Source organism: Apis mellifera, linkage group LG2 (assembly GCF_003254395.2).
Source record: "Apis mellifera strain DH4 linkage group LG2, Amel_HAv3.1, whole genome shotgun sequence".
Lineage (NCBI taxonomy): Eukaryota > Metazoa > Arthropoda > Insecta > Hymenoptera > Apidae > Apis > Apis mellifera.
In genome coordinates this window covers 9,447,893-9,465,952 of record NC_037639.1, presented here as the reverse complement: position 1 = coordinate 9,465,952, position 18,060 = coordinate 9,447,893, and the positions used below count along the sequence as shown (strand labels likewise).

General features: G+C 22.1%; 4 protein-coding genes across 9 annotated transcripts; 2 read left to right on the top strand and 2 right to left on the bottom strand.

Moving 5' to 3' along the window:
• Positions 1–3,577: 3,577 nt before the first annotated feature.
• On the top strand, positions 3,578–5,542 carry LOC102655463. Its single transcript, XM_006564727.3, has 7 exons — positions 3,578–3,701; positions 3,789–3,975; positions 4,068–4,196; positions 4,259–4,444; positions 4,515–4,779; positions 4,859–5,045; positions 5,129–5,542. The coding sequence occupies exons 1-7, from the start codon at positions 3,578–3,580 to the stop codon at positions 5,203–5,205; spliced, it is 1,155 nt and encodes a 384-aa protein (XP_006564790.2). The 3' UTR covers positions 5,206–5,542.
• On the bottom strand, positions 5,200–6,481 carry LOC725357. 3 transcript variants are annotated; one of them, XM_006564721.3, is made up of 3 exons: positions 6,344–6,481; positions 5,663–5,801; positions 5,200–5,579 (listed from the first exon to the last, which is right to left on the bottom strand). In XM_006564721.3, the coding sequence occupies exons 2-3, from the start codon at positions 5,796–5,798 to the stop codon at positions 5,347–5,349; spliced, it is 369 nt and encodes a 122-aa protein (XP_006564784.1). In that variant the 5' UTR covers positions 5,799–5,801; positions 6,344–6,481; the 3' UTR covers positions 5,200–5,346. The 3 variants fall into 3 exon arrangements, with proteins under 3 accessions (XP_006564784.1, XP_001121217.1, XP_026302235.1); XM_001121217.5 differs by lacking the exon at positions 6,344–6,481 and adding an exon at positions 5,997–6,063; XM_026446450.1 differs by lacking the exon at positions 6,344–6,481 and adding an exon at positions 6,021–6,063.
• On the top strand, positions 6,450–14,150 carry LOC725325 (glucose-6-phosphate 1-dehydrogenase). Of its 3 annotated transcripts, none has more exons than XM_006564722.3 (7): positions 6,450–6,634; positions 10,747–10,871; positions 10,964–11,331; positions 11,417–12,015; positions 12,181–12,386; positions 12,462–12,622; positions 12,702–14,150. In XM_006564722.3, exons 1-7 carry the CDS (start codon positions 6,619–6,621, stop codon positions 12,790–12,792), a joined length of 1,566 nt encoding a protein of 521 aa, XP_006564785.1. In that variant the 5' UTR covers positions 6,450–6,618; the 3' UTR covers positions 12,793–14,150. The 3 variants fall into 3 exon arrangements, with proteins under 3 accessions (XP_006564785.1, XP_006564786.1, XP_006564787.1); XM_006564723.3 differs by lacking the exon at positions 6,450–6,634 and adding an exon at positions 8,929–9,338; XM_006564724.3 differs by lacking the exon at positions 6,450–6,634 and adding an exon at positions 9,099–9,234.
• Positions 13,214–17,988, bottom strand: LOC412331 (striatin-interacting protein 1). 2 transcript variants are annotated; one of them, XM_395792.7, is made up of 11 exons: positions 17,766–17,988; positions 17,330–17,446; positions 16,979–17,262; positions 16,411–16,903; positions 16,122–16,335; positions 15,885–16,039; positions 15,566–15,810; positions 15,216–15,443; positions 14,938–15,109; positions 14,660–14,864; positions 13,214–14,553 (listed from the first exon to the last, which is right to left on the bottom strand). In XM_395792.7, the coding sequence occupies exons 1-11, from the start codon at positions 17,850–17,852 to the stop codon at positions 14,288–14,290; spliced, it is 2,466 nt and encodes an 821-aa protein (XP_395792.4). In that variant the 5' UTR covers positions 17,853–17,988; the 3' UTR covers positions 13,214–14,287. The 2 variants fall into 2 exon arrangements, with proteins under 2 accessions (XP_395792.4, XP_006564789.1); XM_006564726.3 differs by lacking the exon at positions 15,216–15,443.
• Between the last annotated feature and the right edge of the window lie 72 nt (positions 17,989–18,060).

The following is an 18,060-nucleotide window of genomic DNA, read 5'->3' as shown; positions in this document are numbered from 1 at the left end:
ATTGTTTCATATATAACATCCTGTATATATATAAATATATATAAAAATATATATAAATGGTACGATTCGAGCATTTATAATGATTCGACGTGTAAATGCTATACACATGGTGATATACATGGAATACAATCGATAATACGCGTAATAATTATTATAACGGGGCATAGAATTGTGCCGTAATTACGTTACGTCGGAAAACTCTTGGTAATCTCCGATATATAAGCGTAATTGTAAACGCGTTCTTGTCACAAGTCAAAAAAAACAAGAAATTGATTTTTTAAAGAATTGCTCTGACTTGATTAATAAGAAACGAAATAAACGCTGCTTAAGACAGTTATGAACTGTTGTAACTTCTTTCAATTTTTGATTGAATAGTTTTCAATACAAATACAAAAAAATACATATATGCATACCTAGATATATCCCATTTTTCCTTCCTCTTTCTCTCTTTTTTTTAATTATACTATGGTATGATCAAAATTTATCGATCATCGATCTTATTTTGTGATGAAAGAAAAATTGATGGAGATGAATTGGCTAAATTTTATAAAACACTTCATTGCTGAATGAATAAAATAAAATAAAATAAAATAAAATGTCGAAAGTTCCATGACATTTGGAAAGGTAAATGCGAATTGGGCTTTCTGCCAAAGCATTAAATCTTCATGATACGTCATTGATAGAAATTTCCGTCTGAAAATTGATAGAATCAGTCGCATATTAGAATTATGGAATTCAAAGATTATCATTAAATCTTTTTTTTTAGTTTAAATGAATATTACTAATTAATAAAAATATAATATATTAATCAATTATTAAATTATCATTGAATTTAAAATTTTTTCTCATAAGAAAAGAAAAGTTTTAATTGAAAATTCCAATAAAAATTAAATCAAAATTCACGAATAGATCGAAACACAATTTATCAAATTGCAAATGATCTATTTTTTATAATCACATATAAAGACTAATTAATTAGAATATCGATAAAATATCTTACTTTATTTCTCGTACAGTTTCTGCTAAATGAGTCGTTAATTATTGATACTTAACATAGGTCAACATCGATTTTTATTTGCATCCAAGTATGTCACACTTGCGAAACATATTTTTATCCTGATAAAAGAATTCCAATTTAGAATAAATTTGGATTGTAAAAATGACTTTGTCTGCATTGTTTTGATATGAAATCAACGAGATGAAACGTCGTAAATCTGGAATAAATCTGGAATTGCAATTATCTGAATGCTTTTCCGGATTGCATTTATTTTTAATCTCATGATATACAGTTTACAAGAATGACGTCAAGCAAAGTAAATATGGATGATTCGCTCTTATATACTAAATATAATATATCGATAATATATATAATACATATAAATATAATAGTATATCGATAATTGATAGATCATCCTTTTAATATGATAACCAATGTAATATTTTTCTTTCTATTTGTAATAATGTTTAAACATTTTTATGATAAATCTTGCTCTAAATGTTTTATTCAATTAATATTTTTTTATAGATATTTTTTTTTAGTTTATATATACTTGCGTTAAATGCTAATTTTGTAATATATATAAAATTATATTTTATATAATACATACACATTTTATATAATTATATACAATTAAATTGTTAGAATATTTAATACATCATAAAAAAAATGATATAATTCTAATCTTGCAATCAAATTTTTTTTGCCAAATATCTCTTTAATATCAAAATTTATAATATTTATGTTTAATAGATTCTTATTAAAGAAAACACAAATTATATAATGTTTTTATAAATTATTAATATGATATTCTTATAGTAGATAAGGTTATATATTCAAATTTTTCCTAAGGAAATTTATGTATTATAAATTTATGTATCATAGAACCACTGAAGATCCATATAAGAAATGCATTCCTATATTCCTATATTCCTAAATAATTATTATAAATTTGTAAATAGAGAGTTTAAATCAATTAAGTTATTTTATTTTAAGAATTGACTTAATCAGATGAAATGAAATGATAGTGAAAACTAATTTTTTTTTTCAGTAAATATTGAAACAATGATCTCGATATTAATATTTCGATGCTTTGAAAGATAAATTGGTTTTAATTAAAACTTAAAAAGAAAGATTGAACCTGATCACTCTTGTTTCGATTCTGATCATTTATTTCCGGTTTGTCCAAATTCAATGACAAAAGATATTGGTCGATTGCCAACAGCACTTCTGTAGCATGTTTTTCAAGCTTCTTGGGAACTATACATTCAAGCAATGTAAGAAGTATTTTTGTATTTTTTTGATGATTCTTCAAAATTAAATGTATAAAAGAGGAACTAAATACATTTCAGTCTTTGTAAAGTAAGTAATAATTTTTTTCTTTCTTTTTCTTTTCTTTTTAAAATACCTCTATATCTTAGATTAAAAATTTTATAACAATTATAATTATACATGTTATTTATATTCATATATCTGATAAAAAAATTAAATATTATACATGTTAACATATAAGATTTAAGCGCAATATAATAAAAAATATATATTGACATTTGAAATCAACGTTATACGATAGACTACTTGGTGGCGCACTAATCGAGAATTTCATCATGTTGTTGAATATTCTATGACAAACATGAAATATATAAAGTTATATTTGAATAATTATGATTTTTGAAAATTAAATATTTTCTCATATATTTAAATGATTTTGATTTTGAATAAAAAACATATTTGATAATATGAAATATTTGTATTTTACTTTACAATTATAAATTTTGATTTATTTTATTTGTTTTTAATTTTTTATCGAATAATTATCAAATAAAAGCTTCTAATTATAATATTAGTTATAATTAAATCATGAATTATTATTCATTAAATGAATATGTGATTTGAAAACATTAATTTTTATATGAAATTTGCAATAAGAAATTTGAATTTTGAAGTAAGAAATTCTTACTATAAAATCATTATTCATGGCGAAGAAATTTATTAGCAAATTTTGATTGTTGTGATTATTCTATAGTATGATTATTTACAGATTTATAAATTTATTTATAAATTTTAAAGATTTTAAATATTTAAAAAATGTTAGTATATGTAAAGAGAGTTTGTTTACATATATATTTTTTTAGACATATCATAAAACTGTTAAAAATATTTGAAAAAGCGCCTTAATATTTTAAGTCGTTATAAATTGAAAAGTTTATTTTCAATATTCAATTCCTATAATATATAATAGAAGTAATATATTTTTGAAATTTTGCATTTGTTAAAAAAGTTTGACATTTTATAAAGTGGATTTTTATTTTTTTATTAATGAATATACATCAAAAAACTAGTATATAATAATTTATAGTAATTTAATATTTGATCGCATGTAAATTTAAATTTTTGAACATAACATGAATTAAACAAATCACTTATATATTGGTATAAAAAAATACTAATATATAAAAAAGTACCAATACATAAAGTATATAAAATAATATATAAAAGTACTAATTTATAATATATATATATAAGTAATTTATTTATTATAATGCATACATGAAATAAATTTAAAGAAAAACGTACATTATGTTAATAATAAAAGTATATAATTTAAATATATTCTTGTTTTTTCTTATTTCTTCTTTATTTGCTATTGATGGAAGTACAATATTAAAAGAATTAGGAGAAAAACAATATCATTTAATTAAAGGTATATTTAATTTTATACATAATTTAATACATAATACATAATAAAATAATAAATTTTATATTTTATATTTATGTTTAATATATATAGCAAAATCATCATTATCTCAACATGGAATTTGTTGGCAAAATGCTATTAAAACAATGAAAATTGATTGTAATAAATTAAATGATCAAGAACATTCTCTTCTTGCCTTAAAACTAACAAATTGTTTTTTAAAAGATAGTGGACATGAAATATATGATTGTTATCTTATTAATTCAGAATATCAACGCAGGTAAATATAATAATGTAAACTAAATAAAATATAATAATAATATAAACCAATTTTATTATATTTAATAATTTTTGTATTTATTATTTTTATAGAAATTGTATTAATAATATGTCAGATAGAGCATTCAATGTATATAATGAATTTTATATACACACTATGCACATGTGTTTTTATTTAAATTATGAAGTTTGGCAAGTTCAAACTGACAATATGGTTAAACAGTAAGCTCTTTTATATATAATTATTAAAATTTTTTGAAGAAATTAATAATAATTTTTTATAGATTATATCATGTTTCTTCTCGAATGAAAGAACAATTATTAGAAGCTTCAGAAATGCAAGAAATTATACTTGATAATCAAAAACATAGTCTACAAATGCAAAATAAACTTTTAGATCATGGAAAAGAACTTGGTATTGTATTAAAATCTTCTTCTGAAAGTGTTAATAATTTAGTTAAAGATTTCAAGTGAGTATTTAACATTTTTTTCAATATATAATCTTATTATAAGATAATTAAAAAATTATATTGATTATAGAGAATCTGCAAAAGATCAAAGAGAATTATTGTATGAAATATTCTCATATTTTCGTTCTTTTCAAAATTGGATTGTTGGAGAAGTTTCTTGGTTTCAATCAATTATTTATTATATAACTAGTTGTATTTTATGTGCATTATTTAGTTCTTCTAAAAAAACTATAGATGCAAGATTCACTCTTTTTTCAATTTTAAGTTTGAATATAGTAGCAGAACGAATGTTGGTTCAATATTATAATAATATGCATTATTCCAATAACAATCAGGTAATATAGAATTGGATTTTTAAAGTAGTTGATATTAAAAAATTACATAAAAATAAATGATTTTTATTTTTTAATTTAGAACAATTTATTGAATACAATATGGACATGTAGAAAAATAGTTCTTACTGTTTGTGCCATTACATTATTCTGTACATATTATTATTATAAAGATGAACAAATAGAAAATAATAAAGCATTAAAACGTATTGAACATCAATTAAACACTATACAAGAAGTTACATCTATCTCTACTAAATATCCAATTCGTAAGTATTGGATATATATAATTTTTTATAATTAGTATTGTAAAAAAAAAAATTTATTAGAATTAATTTTATTCCCTGCACAGGTTATTCTACACGATTAAGAATGAAGCATTTACAAGCACAGGCTAATAAACAGACTGATAATGAAATTTTTTCATGATATAAATTATAATATTTTATTTCACATTATTAATTCATTATAATAATAGTAATATGAATTTTATTAGTGATAATAATAATGTAATAATAAAAATATTTTTTATATTCTATTAATAATATTCTAATATTTTATTCAAAATCATTAAATATTTGGATACATACGTAAAAGATATGTTATTTGTTTATTTGTAAGTGTTTTACTATCAGGAGTAGGAACATCAATTGCTCGTAGTTTTTTTTGTATAACTGAAGTTTCCAAATACTTTTTATGACAATTATTTAAATTTTGAATAAACTTCTCACATACTTTATTATTAAATGCATTTTCTTTCCAACATCCAAATAAAAGTGACATTTCAAATAAACATTTATTTTCTGAAATATATACAATTATATTTATTTATTATAATATTTTTCTCATAAAAAATTTTATTATATTGTAAAATACATCATTTTACCTATGTTATTTTTTGAACCTCCTTTAACTGAATCTTTTAAATGTAAAGATGAAACTTCTTTAAATGGTACTTTTTTTTCATTTTGAGCTGCTTTTGCATGATGTCTACTTTTAAAATATATTATATTCAATCTCATTTTCTGTAAACAAAAATATATTTAAGTTTTAAAAAGTATTAAACAATATATATAAGGTTAAGAAACTTGAAATTAAAATTTTTACTAAATCTACTAATTAATTTTTAATATCTTTTTATAAAATATTATATTTAAAATATTAGATAAATTTTATAAAAAAATATTTTTCAACTAATTATTTTATTTAAGCAAATATACCTTTGATATTATTTATTTCAATACCTTTGATATTATTTATGTTTAGTAATAGATGGCGCTAAAATTACTGAAGATTAATAAATAAATTTAATAGTTTAAAAATCATTGATAATATAATTTATTATTGTTAAACTTATTTTTATTATTATAAATATATATTACAAATATTGTATTTTTTTAGTATGATTTATTATATTGTATAAAATAATATAAATATATGTCTTGAAAAGAGAAATTAAAAATGTATAAAAAGTTTAATGAGATTTAATAATTAAGAAATAATTAAAAATTTTATTCTAAGATTAATATTCTCTACCATTTGTAAAAAATGTAGATTATATATTTACATAGTAAGCAAAAATGATAGTAACATAAGATTAATGGACCAAAATGAGAGATAGCGGGGAACGCCAAGAAATGAGATCTTCGCGAACAGAATTTTAAAATACCAGTTGATCAGTTCACGTGTAAACCATCGCATAATGTTTTCCAGTGTAACCTTCATTTCGTGAAAGGGTTACATAGTCATTTTGATAATATATATTTCCTACAGCACACAAGAGAACATTTATGAAATTACATTTTTATTTTATAATATTTTTCAAATCTTTTAATACTTATAATGGAGAAAGTAAGAAGTAAGTCTTTTATTTTTATTTATATATTATAGGTTAAATTATACTTTATTTATTTAATTTATAACATTTTTAGCTAATTTTTTTTTCAAAATTTTTTATTTTTTTTGTTGATTCATAATATTTTGAATACATTTTTTTTATCAAATTATTTTGCATTATTTTTTTTCGAATAATATATTTGTATATATTATAAAATCTTTTATGATAGATTTTTATATACTATATCGTAAAAAATAATTGAAAAAAAAATGAATAACTATTTTTTTAAAATTGATATATTTATAAGCAAATCATTTTATTACGTATTGTATATAGTGCTGATTTTTCTGTTTCATTTTTATATTGTTAGTATTAAACGTATATTAATATTAAACAATTATTGCAACAAATATTTAAAAACAATGTGTTTTTTAACATGTTATATTTTATATTTATACGAGTCATTGTAAAACGAAATGAAAAAGTAGGTCTGTAATACCAGTTTGGCATTGGAAATATTGCATAAATGGTAGTACGATTTAAACTTGAATATACATTCACTTTTTAAATTATTTCATATATACATTCATATATATATATATGTATTTTATAATATAATATTTTATAATATAAAAATGAAATATTTAAATAGAAATCGATTTAGAAAAATTTATTAGATCACAAATGTATGAAAAATGTTAAATAAGTTAATAACAAGATTATATATATTTGTGATTATATTAAACCATCGTAACATGTTATGAATCGCGCGATTTTATTATCACGTGTTTGCTGTTGATAAATGCATGAAAAAAACTTATCAATTACACATATTTTAGATTAAAATAAAATTTTTTTAGATTATATTCTTTTTACTAAAAATATATTATTTTTATATCTTTATAAAATAAAAATCTTATTAACAAATAAATTTTATTATTTAATATTTTTTATGTATAGCTTATTTAGATCATAATAAAACTATTGAAAAATAATAACACAATTTTCAATATATTATAATATAAACTTAATTATTATAGTACGATAATAAGAAAAACATTAGTAAAAAGAAAATTTTACTATTGTTATATAATGACAAGATAATTCACAATTATTGTTAATAATTTAATATAAAAATATATAAAAATATAAAATTTAAAATATGATATATTATTATTATTATTTTATTTTATTTCAACATTCAAATATTATTTTTTTTTCGTTTATATTTCTTTAATCCGAATATTAACCTATTTTATTTACTATTATAAATTTGTATTTTATTTACTATTATATTTATTATATTTATTATGCTTCGAGTTATAATTTTGATGAAATTAATACAAATTAAAATTATTATCATATTTATAATTAAAGATCAAATTTTTATTATTGTTTTGATTTATTGAAATATTTATTGACCATACATAAATTATATTTTTTTTAGTTAGAAATCAATATTTCAATAAATTCTATTAGAATTTCTTATTTTATTCAAAGATCAATCGGATGACAATGAGTTACGAATCACTTTTTATTTGCAAAGTCATTGGTTCTCACACTTACACATTCACACATATAACTACTTTATATGTTACATGCACACATAATACATATACATTTTGTCATATTAATTATAAATTAATGTTATAAAAGATGTATTGAATATAAAACATTAGAAATTAAGAAATAAATTTTTAGAAAATTTTATTAAATTATTTTTATTAAATTTATAAAAAAAATAGATTAAAAGAATGGTTCAAGATTAAGTCTTTAATTTATTTTAGATTTTATTCAAAATAAACATATGTATCTTGATATTCGTTATTAATTGAATAATTAGTCTTTGTCTACTTTAAATCGACGTGACCTTGACCATCAAGACAACACGTCGTTGCCTTCACTACCTGCTCAACAAGTAATATGAACTAGCAGAATATTTAAATAGCTGTTTGTTACTAATCTTAATTCAGTTTCTAATATGTCTTCGAGACTCTAATTCGAAAAAAAAATATAAATGTATATATTAAAATTAAGTTAATTAAAAATTTTCATCATTACCATTAAAACTATTAAGTAAACTTACCATAACATAAAATTTTAATTTATAGAATAAAAAAGAAATTTAGTGTAACAAAAAAATAAGAATACTAATATAATTATGTAATCGATAATATATTATGTTTTTACAAGTTACATTTATACTTATTCCTTATAATTATATATAAAAATAAATGAAGAATAAAATTTTTATTGAAATTAAATTCTTAATAAATAATTTTCTTAAACATAAAATATAAGTTGAAATAAATAATATTAATAAAATTATAATTTAAAAGAAAAGATCAAACAAGATTGAATATTTTTCATTAAGAAATAACAATAAGTGAAATAAATAATCACATAATCATATAATAATCGTATATTTTGAAAATATATAAATATGTATATATTGAAAAAAAATTTAATACGTTAAAAAGAAAAAGAAAAAATTTACAAATATCCTTGGATTTTTCAAGTATATTTATATTTCAAAATCGTGTGTGTACTTTCCTGAGGCTGTGAAATAGTCATCGCATCGATCGTCACAATTAGTCTGAGTCAAACAGTTGAACTGATCGGTAGGTTTTTGGCGGTCGTTTTAGTTTCCCATCGGATCACGTTTCCGGGGAAAATTTTGATTTTCTACGATAAATATCATTCAAAAATTTATTAACCATGATGAGTAAGTTTTTCTAAAATGTGTTTATATTATTTTTTCTATTTTTTTTTTTATTATTAGTGTATTTATTATGAAGCGTATTAAAATATGATTTATAAAAAAATAAGTGATAAAAAAATTGCTTATATGATTTATAAAAAAATTTTATATATTAAAGAAAAATTAAATGTAACAAATTATGTTTAAAAAAAAATGTTATTTATTTTTCAATTTAATTCTTTTGTTATCTAGTTACTAATTTATTTCTTTCTCTACAATCAATAAACTACTACGTTCGAAATTTGTACTTTTTGAAATCTTTAATTAAGATTATTTAAAAAAATTTTATGCGTAATTTAAATTGAATTTTTATTGTTTAATGTGATAGTTTTTTCTTGTTTTCGTTTTTTAATATTTTTTTTAGTATAATTAATAACATTTTAAGTTTTAAGTTATAGTAATACATTCGTTTTTTAATTATACTTAATAATATATTTGACGATATGAATAACTTTTTGTTGTTATGTAAGATTTGTGGAAACTAGTTTGAATAATAAATGCATATTGCTAAATACACACATTTGGCATAAATTTTTTTATGTTTAATGACATCAATACAATGTTAAATTTAATATTGCATTTTTATCTTTTTATTTATTTGCGTTTCTTTTAATATTTGACTAAACCAAGAAATTAAAAAAAGAAAAATATCTTTTATATGATTCTTTATACAAATATGATACATTTTGATTGCTTGATTTTTTTCTATTATCTTAAATCTTTGTTATGTAATTACTACACTTTAACGTGTTTAATAACTTATCGCATGATTTTATTTTAAACTTATCTAAGATTTGAAAGATTTAAAAAAGGAAAAGATTAAAGATTTAAAAATATTTGAAGAAAGATAAAGATAAAATTTAATAAGAAGAAGATAGTTTTCTTCTAAAATCGATTAAGGCAACGTAGTTTACCTTTGAATTAAAATTCATTTAAATTTCTACTTATGTATTTAATTAATTAATTCATGATAGGAAATACATCAATTTCTATTCAACGAATCATTCGAAAATGACTTTGTACTTTCAATTTTATTTTTCATTCGTAAATTTATATATTATAATATTCTTAATTTTTTTATATTTATATTTATATTTTGAATTCAATCTTATGTGATTTTCAAATTCATTTTTTTTTCCTTTTTATAAATTGGATGAAAATTTTTTTTTTATTATTTTATCTCTTGAAAATAAATATTTCTCCAGTTATATTTAATATTTCTTAATAGAGATGCATTATTAAATGTACAAAGTTCAAATTTAAATATTCGCATATTTAAATTCGTTGACTATAAATAACATAAAATAAGAAAATAATTATTTTTAAATTATTTTAATACGGATAATTTTAAAATAATTCTTTTATGTTTTAGAAACGTCCACTGAAGAGAGTTTGCACTTTATCAGACAGTCGCTGAAATCGGAAGAAATGGATCATCTCGAAGGAATTCATTTTGATCGAAATTATCCTCATGTGTTTGTAACACTCGGAGCTTCTGTGTGTAAAATTTTATTTTATTTTATTTTTTTTTCCTATATAACTATTATAATTAAATGTTAAATCGATAAATTCAATCGATAAATCTTTAGGGCGACTTAGCAAAAAAAAAAATCTATCCAACGCTATGGTGGTTGTTTAGGGATAATCTTTTACCAAAAACTACCACATTCTTTGGTTACGCACGTACAAATATGTCCGTGAATCAATTACGAGCAAAATGTCATCCATATATGAAAGTAAAATCGGATGAAGAAAAAAAGTATGAAGAATTTTGGAAATTGAATTACTATATGGCTGGTCAATATGATTCGCAAAAAGGATTCGAAATGTTGAACAATGAATTGAAGAAATACGAGGAAGGATACAATATTACCAATAGACTGTTTTACTTGGCCTTACCACCGAATGTATTTGAAAATGTAACCGTGCACATTAGGAATGTTTGTATGAGTGATAAGTAAGTATTATTACATATTTTAAAATTGTCTTAAAATTTATATTAAGATTAACATCATATATATTAGGTATATTATTTTTTAAAGAGGATGGACCAGAGTAATTATAGAAAAACCGTTCGGCCGCGACGCGACTACGTCACAGATTTTGTCCGATCATCTCGCATCCTTATTCAGAGAAGATCAGATTTATCGTATCGATCATTATTTGGGAAAAGAAATGGTTCAAAATTTAATGACTCTACGATTTGGTAATCGAATATTCAGTCCAACGTGGAATAGGGATAATGTGGCCTCTGTACAAATTACATTTAAAGAGCCATTTGGTACGCAAGGAAGAGGCGGCTATTTCGATGAATTTGGTATCATTAGGGACGTCATGCAGAATCATTTGTTACAAATTTTATCATTGGTTGCGATGGAGAAGCCAGCGTCTTGTCATCCGGATGATATACGAGATGAGAAGGTAAAAGTGTTAAAGTGCATAAAGACTTTGACGCTGGACGATGTTGTATTAGGTCAATATATTGGTGATCCTGAATCCGATGATCCTGATGCTCGACTTGGCTATTTGGATGATGCTACTGTACCTTCCGGTTCAATTACTCCCACATATTCCCTTGCTGTGTTGAAAATTAATAACGAGCGGTGGGATGGTGTTCCATTTATCCTCAAATGTGGAAAAGGTAAAATAGATATATTAATATATAAAAAATAATCCTTAATATACATATAATTAATTTTGTTAATAATGTGAAATAATAATAATAATAATAATAATAATAATAATAATAATAATAATAATAATAATAATAATAATAATATGGAATATACAAGCATATTATTCTCAGCTTTAAACGAACGAAAGGCAGAAGTTAGAATACAATATCAAGATGTACCTGGCGATATATTTGATGGAAAAGCGAAAAGAAATGAATTGGTAATTAGAGTACAACCAGGTGAAGCATTATATATTAAAATGATGACGAAATCACCTGGTATTACATTTGAAATGGAAGAAACAGAATTAGATCTTACATATGGTTCTAGGTATAAGGCAAGTTCAGAAATATTTATGTTTAAGAGTATTTATGAAGTTTAGGAATATTATCTTAACTCATTAATTATATAGGATCTAAAACTTCCGGATGCATACGAACGATTAATTTTGGATGTATTTTGTGGCTCGCAAATGCATTTCGTACGTAATGATGAACTTTCGCAAGCATGGAGAATTTTTACGCCCTTGCTTCATCAAATAGAAAACGAAAGAATTAAACCAATTCCGTATAAGTAAGTTATTATATTCTTAATAATTAAAAGTTTTCTTATTTTTTATTTTTTTAAATAATATGTTTTATTAAAAATTTAGATATGGTTCACGAGGACCCAAAGAAGCAGATGAAATGGCAAAAGAAAATAATTTCGCTTACTATGGTTCATACAAATGGGTGAAACCATAAGTAAAATTTTTGTTATGTAATAATGTATAATTCTGTATACATATATATATATATACATACAGAATATATACATATATATATATATAGAATATATACACATATATATATATATATATACAGATCACAAAGAATTATTCCATTAATCATCATCTGTGATTATAACATTCCATATATTTAACACAAAAGTGCCTGAAATTTTGAAATTTTATTCTGTATAAAATCTAATTTATTAGAAATCAAATTCATTTATTTTTTGAATTAATTTTCAAATGTAAAATATAATTTACTAATTAAACTATATGCAGATAATATATGTCATTTTTAAATATTATCTCAGGAAATATAATTTATAGTAAATATAAAATGTTTTATATATATATATATATTATACATATATTTTTATACAACAAATGTAATTTATAACTTCTTAAAAATTTTTTCAACGATTTAAAAATTACAACTTATATGTAGACTATAACTTTATTTACTTTTGACGATTAAATGACGTCATCACAAAAAATATCCTATACTGTGAATAAAATAATATAATCATGTGACTTTACGCTGAAATTATTTAAATATACATTACAATAAATAAATAAGAGAAAGTTTAATTATTCAGTCTATAATTTATATAATCTATATTTTAAATATTCAGTTATTAAATGAAATAATTCTATGATAGAAAAGCACCATATGAGTGCTTCATAAATTTTTGTATTATGAATTTATATACAACTGATTTCACTATTCATCTTTCTCTTTCTGTCTCATATAAAGAGATTACCTATACTTAACACACAGGTCAAACACGCATTACTGCCACATTTAATAATGAATAAACATATTTAATGTACAAAATTAGCAAATTTTAAAAAATGCAGTTTAAGTTAAATTAATACATTATACATATTAAGATTTATATGTTTGTAAATACCATTGTAGACTGTATCATGATAAATATTATCACTATACAATGACAAGTCACAGTAAAATAGAGTACATATAAAAATTATATAGAATATAGGAAGTTTAAATTAGTATACAATTCGCAGTTCGTTATATTATTAAAAATTAATTTACAGAAACTTATATGAACCATATTTTGAATAAATTTATCCTAGTTTTTCATAATGATTATATATATTCACTTACAACTATAATAGTAATAATAACATATTGCTATAAGCAATATACATTAAACAAATTAAATACACACAAACAAATGTAAAAAAATTACACATTATGTCATAAACTATTTTTGAAAAATCACTAGTCTCCGTGTTAAATGTTCGTTAGATTAGGACCATTCATTGTTCAATGTATACAAACCAAATATGAATTCAGTTTCCAATGCATCGATATGGCAATGTTTTTTTTGAACACTTCACAATAGTATATAATTTATAAAAACGTCAAAATTTGATCCAGGTCTATGAGTTGACGAAAATACGATTTTAATATATATATATATTATATTACACTTATTAAAAATTTAAATCTCACACGCTTCAGGATCTAATAATTCGTCCCAATTAATACTTCTTTGAAATACTTCTTGTTGTAACCATAATTCATAATGTTGTTTAAATTCATCGCTTAATTCCACGTTTACTCCGAGTACTGATGTAACAGAATTATCAACAGGTTCCATATCTTTATCTTTAGGGACATTAGTGTATCGTAGATTATTAAATCGGTCAACACAAGAACGTAATACGCATTCATCTACTTGAAAATCCCAAGGTCGTGCTTCTAAATCTAAATGAAAACAAATTATTTATAAAATATATCAAATAGAAATTTTATATTATATAAGAGATATTATATCTTATGAATAATATTTTTTTATTTTTTTTATTTTTACCATTTCCATAAGCCCAATCATCATTCAGACGATGTCGAACTTTTGCATAAATTGCACTGATTGTTTTCATATTAGTTTTTCGCCATTGTCGTCCTAAATACCTGGTTTGCATTTTTAATAATTTTAAGACATATAATTGCATCATTGCATGTCTGACTTTTAATGTACGTTTTAATATGGGTGCTGATTTAAAAACGATTAACATCTGTAAACATAAATAAAAAATTAAAATATTTATAGCAAATAAATAAAATTAATAATAAAAATAATACAAATACCATAATTCTACTATGTTTCCATTTTGTCAATTTATTAAGAATACGTAATAAATTAATGCAAGAAAAAACATTTCTCCATGAACATGGTGAATTGTCTCCAGTTTCAAGATTATCAAGAGATACATCTGGTTGTTCTCCAATAACACACATGGGAAAATCCAAAATAGGAATACTGTAAAGAAAGTATATTTATAATATATATATATATATAATACATATATATATTTCATTAGTTATTTTTTTATTTTTATTTTTTTTTTTTCGAGAATGAAACTTACACATTTTTAACTTTAATATAAGCTAGAATATTCTGATTTAAAAATTTTAAAACAAGTGGTATGCAATTAGCAAATACTAAATGCTGTGACATGAATTCAAATTGATATATGTGATTTAATTTAAAATGTTTCAATAAAAGAAGTAGTATAGCAGATACAGCTTTAACAATAATTTCTTTATGTCTGTTTATATCAATGGCGAGTTTCATTGATTGAAAAACGGTCATACTGAAAAAAAGATAAAGATATATATTTTAATAAATATATAATAAAAAATGATTTTAATACATTATTCCTATGAATGTTATTATTATGTAAATTCGTAAATTTATGTTATTTATAAAACTTACGGCATTTGTCCTGGTAAAACATCAGCCATAATATTAGTACTATCTGTTTTAGCTTTACTAGTAGGTGCAGCTGCTAATAAAATCTTTAGTAATGCAATCATATATTGTGGAACAAATGGTAATATAGCATGATATACAATTTCTGTTGGTGTTTGGCGAATTGGAAACCTTGGAGTACTAATAGGATTTCTAAGCATTTGTTCCTCTTTTTGAATTTGGATTTCTGCTAAAGATATATACATATGCTGTAAATGTAAAAAAAGATATTTTATTGATCTAAATTTTTTAAATATTAAATATATGAAAGTTTTAGACTTACTCTTTTAAGTGTATTAACACCTTCAAGTATTGGTTGTGGTAAACCTGCTAAACTTTGTCTGTCTCCTTCTAAATTGTAACCAACAAATTTTAATCTTGATACTTCTAGAAAAGTGTCCACATCCTTTTGTCTCACCTTTGGTGTCCATGGTAAACCTTTGAAAAGTATGTTACTTTGAAATAATATTTTATATTTTTAAATAATCATTTTTTAAAATATAATAAAAATATTATTTACTTTTTCCTTTAGTAAGTTGTGGAGTATCAGGTCTTACTTGAGGTTGATTATTTTCATTTTGACAATAAGTTCGTAACTGAGTCAAAACAGTTTGATTCATAAATACATTAGCTTCTCCTTCACCTTCATTATTTGCAGTATCATTTCCCATTTCTGCACCTTCATATTCCATTTCCAAGCCTGGTTCATCTAATGAACTTTGTTTCATTAAAAACTAAAAATAAGAAATGTTAAATAATAATTGTAAATTGTAAATAAAATTTTTAAGATTTATAAAAATATAACATACTCGTCGATAAGATCTATGATTCTTTTTCTGATTTTGTGTTTCTATTAAATCTGCTGCACTGACAGGAGGAGAACTAGCTCTCATAGTTTTAGCAACTTCTAAAGTATCTTCCTGTTGCGTATCAAGACCAGCTTCTTCACGATATTGTTTTTTTAATTCTCTCAATGTATCAATTCCACCCAAAGATACCAAAATTAACTTCCATAATAATAAAAGAACTTTTTTCATTGGAAAATGTGGAGCTGCTCCACTGCAAAAATATGTTACCATACCAAGAAGTTTGACTATAAGTAATTCTTCGCCATAAGGATTTATTAAATCTTCTTTAAAAGATTCAACATTATTTTTATAAATACTGTGTTTTAAATTTTTCATTTCTTCTCTCATCACTTCTGTTATTATATATAAAACTGATAAAATTACTCTTAAATCAGTGGAATCATCAAGGCTAACAGATATTTTTCTCATTGCAGAAGCAGCTCTTCTACTATTACTAAAAATTTAAAAATTTGAATTATAAAAAGATATTAATATATCAAATTTTTTTTATAAGAAGGAATAAACATACGTAATTTCAATATTAAGAAGTTCAACAAATGTTGGAAAAATTCCAGCCTCATACAATAACATAACATTTTTTCTGGTCCATTCTCGTTGCTCTTCATCAGATTGTACTTCAGCCCAACAACCTTGAGCTAAATACAAGATACATCTTGCTGCCTTCATTCTTAATTGTTTGTTAGAAACCTCTAATTGATCTAATAATTTGTAAATTACAGATTTTTGTTGAGCTTCTGATAAATTTTGCCACCAAGGTCTTAATTTATATAATTCCATTTGTTCTTCAAATGCCTAAGAATAAATATATTTCTATTGTATTAATTTTTTGTAAAATAATCATAGAAATGCCTATACTCACTGTAAGGTTAACGTGTAATTCAGATTGTTCCGAATAACTGTATAATTCTGCAATTTCATTGGCATGTTTATCTGCATCATCATAAATGAAATCCAAATCCGTAGATTTAGATGTTTCCTAAACATAAAACAAAAAAAAAATATATATATACAAATGTTACTATTTTTACATTAATTATTTTTTGATTTTAACAAAATATCAATTATAATATGTATGTACCATTTTATGAATATTTATTTCAACAATTATTATTCAGAAAAGGATATGAGACGTTATTCACGTATTGTATAATTTGATAAACAGATTTTGACAATCCAGGCATTAATCAGTAGAATACGCTTCTGTCAAAAAGGTTAGAAACGACTTGATCCACGCCGATTACCGTTATTTATTTTTGTCAGGATTTTTGCACTTAGTTGACAAAGCATTTACTCACTTCAGTACTCATAATTCGTTGCTGTAGAACTATTCGGGGAAGATCACGCTTCCCATTTCCATTTGCATCCATCGCTACGTCACGCATTTTCTAATAGTTATTGAAGATGCAGTATGTAATGCATCTCTGACTTAATTTATGAATCGATACTTTTTTTCGACTACTCGAATCATCTACAAATGTTATTCTATCGATCGATGAGTTTTCTTATCGATTTAAAAAAAAAATCGATGTGCTATAATGTGTTCGATAATTTTCAATATCCTTCGGTATATTCAAAATTTTATTAATGAGT

Excerpts from the sequence above, each read along its gene's own strand:
- LOC725325 (XM_006564722.3), top strand. Across the intron at positions 12,016-12,180 it reads TATCCTCAAATGTGGAAAAG|CTTTAAACGAACGAAAGGCA; the intron begins GTAAAATAGATA and ends TATTATTCTCAG. Across the intron at positions 12,623-12,701 it reads ATTAAACCAATTCCGTATAA|ATATGGTTCACGAGGACCCA; the intron begins GTAAGTTATTAT and ends TTAAAAATTTAG.
- LOC412331 (XM_395792.7), bottom strand. The coding sequence starts at position 17,852 with ATGCGTGACGTAGCGATGGATGCAAATGGAAATGGGAAGCGTGATCTT. Across the intron at positions 16,040-16,121 it reads ACAACTTACTAAAGGAAAAA|GTTTACCATGGACACCAAAG; the intron begins GTAAATAATATT and ends TACTTTTCAAAG. Across the intron at positions 15,444-15,565 it reads GTTTTACCAGGACAAATGCC|TATGACCGTTTTTCAATCAA; the intron begins GTAAGTTTTATA and ends TCTTTTTTTCAG.
- LOC102655463 (XM_006564727.3), top strand. The coding sequence starts at position 3,578 with ATGTTAATAATAAAAGTATATAATTTAAATATATTCTTGTTTTTTCTT. Across the intron at positions 4,780-4,858 it reads ATTATTCCAATAACAATCAG|AACAATTTATTGAATACAAT; the intron begins GTAATATAGAAT and ends TTTTTAATTTAG. Across the intron at positions 5,046-5,128 it reads CTCTACTAAATATCCAATTC|GTTATTCTACACGATTAAGA; the intron begins GTAAGTATTGGA and ends TTCCCTGCACAG.
- LOC725357 (XM_006564721.3), bottom strand. The coding sequence starts at position 5,798 with ATGAGATTGAATATAATATATTTTAAAAGTAGACATCATGCAAAAGCA. Across the intron at positions 5,580-5,662 it reads AGGTTCAAAAAATAACATAG|AAAATAAATGTTTATTTGAA; the intron begins GTAAAATGATGT and ends TATATATTTCAG.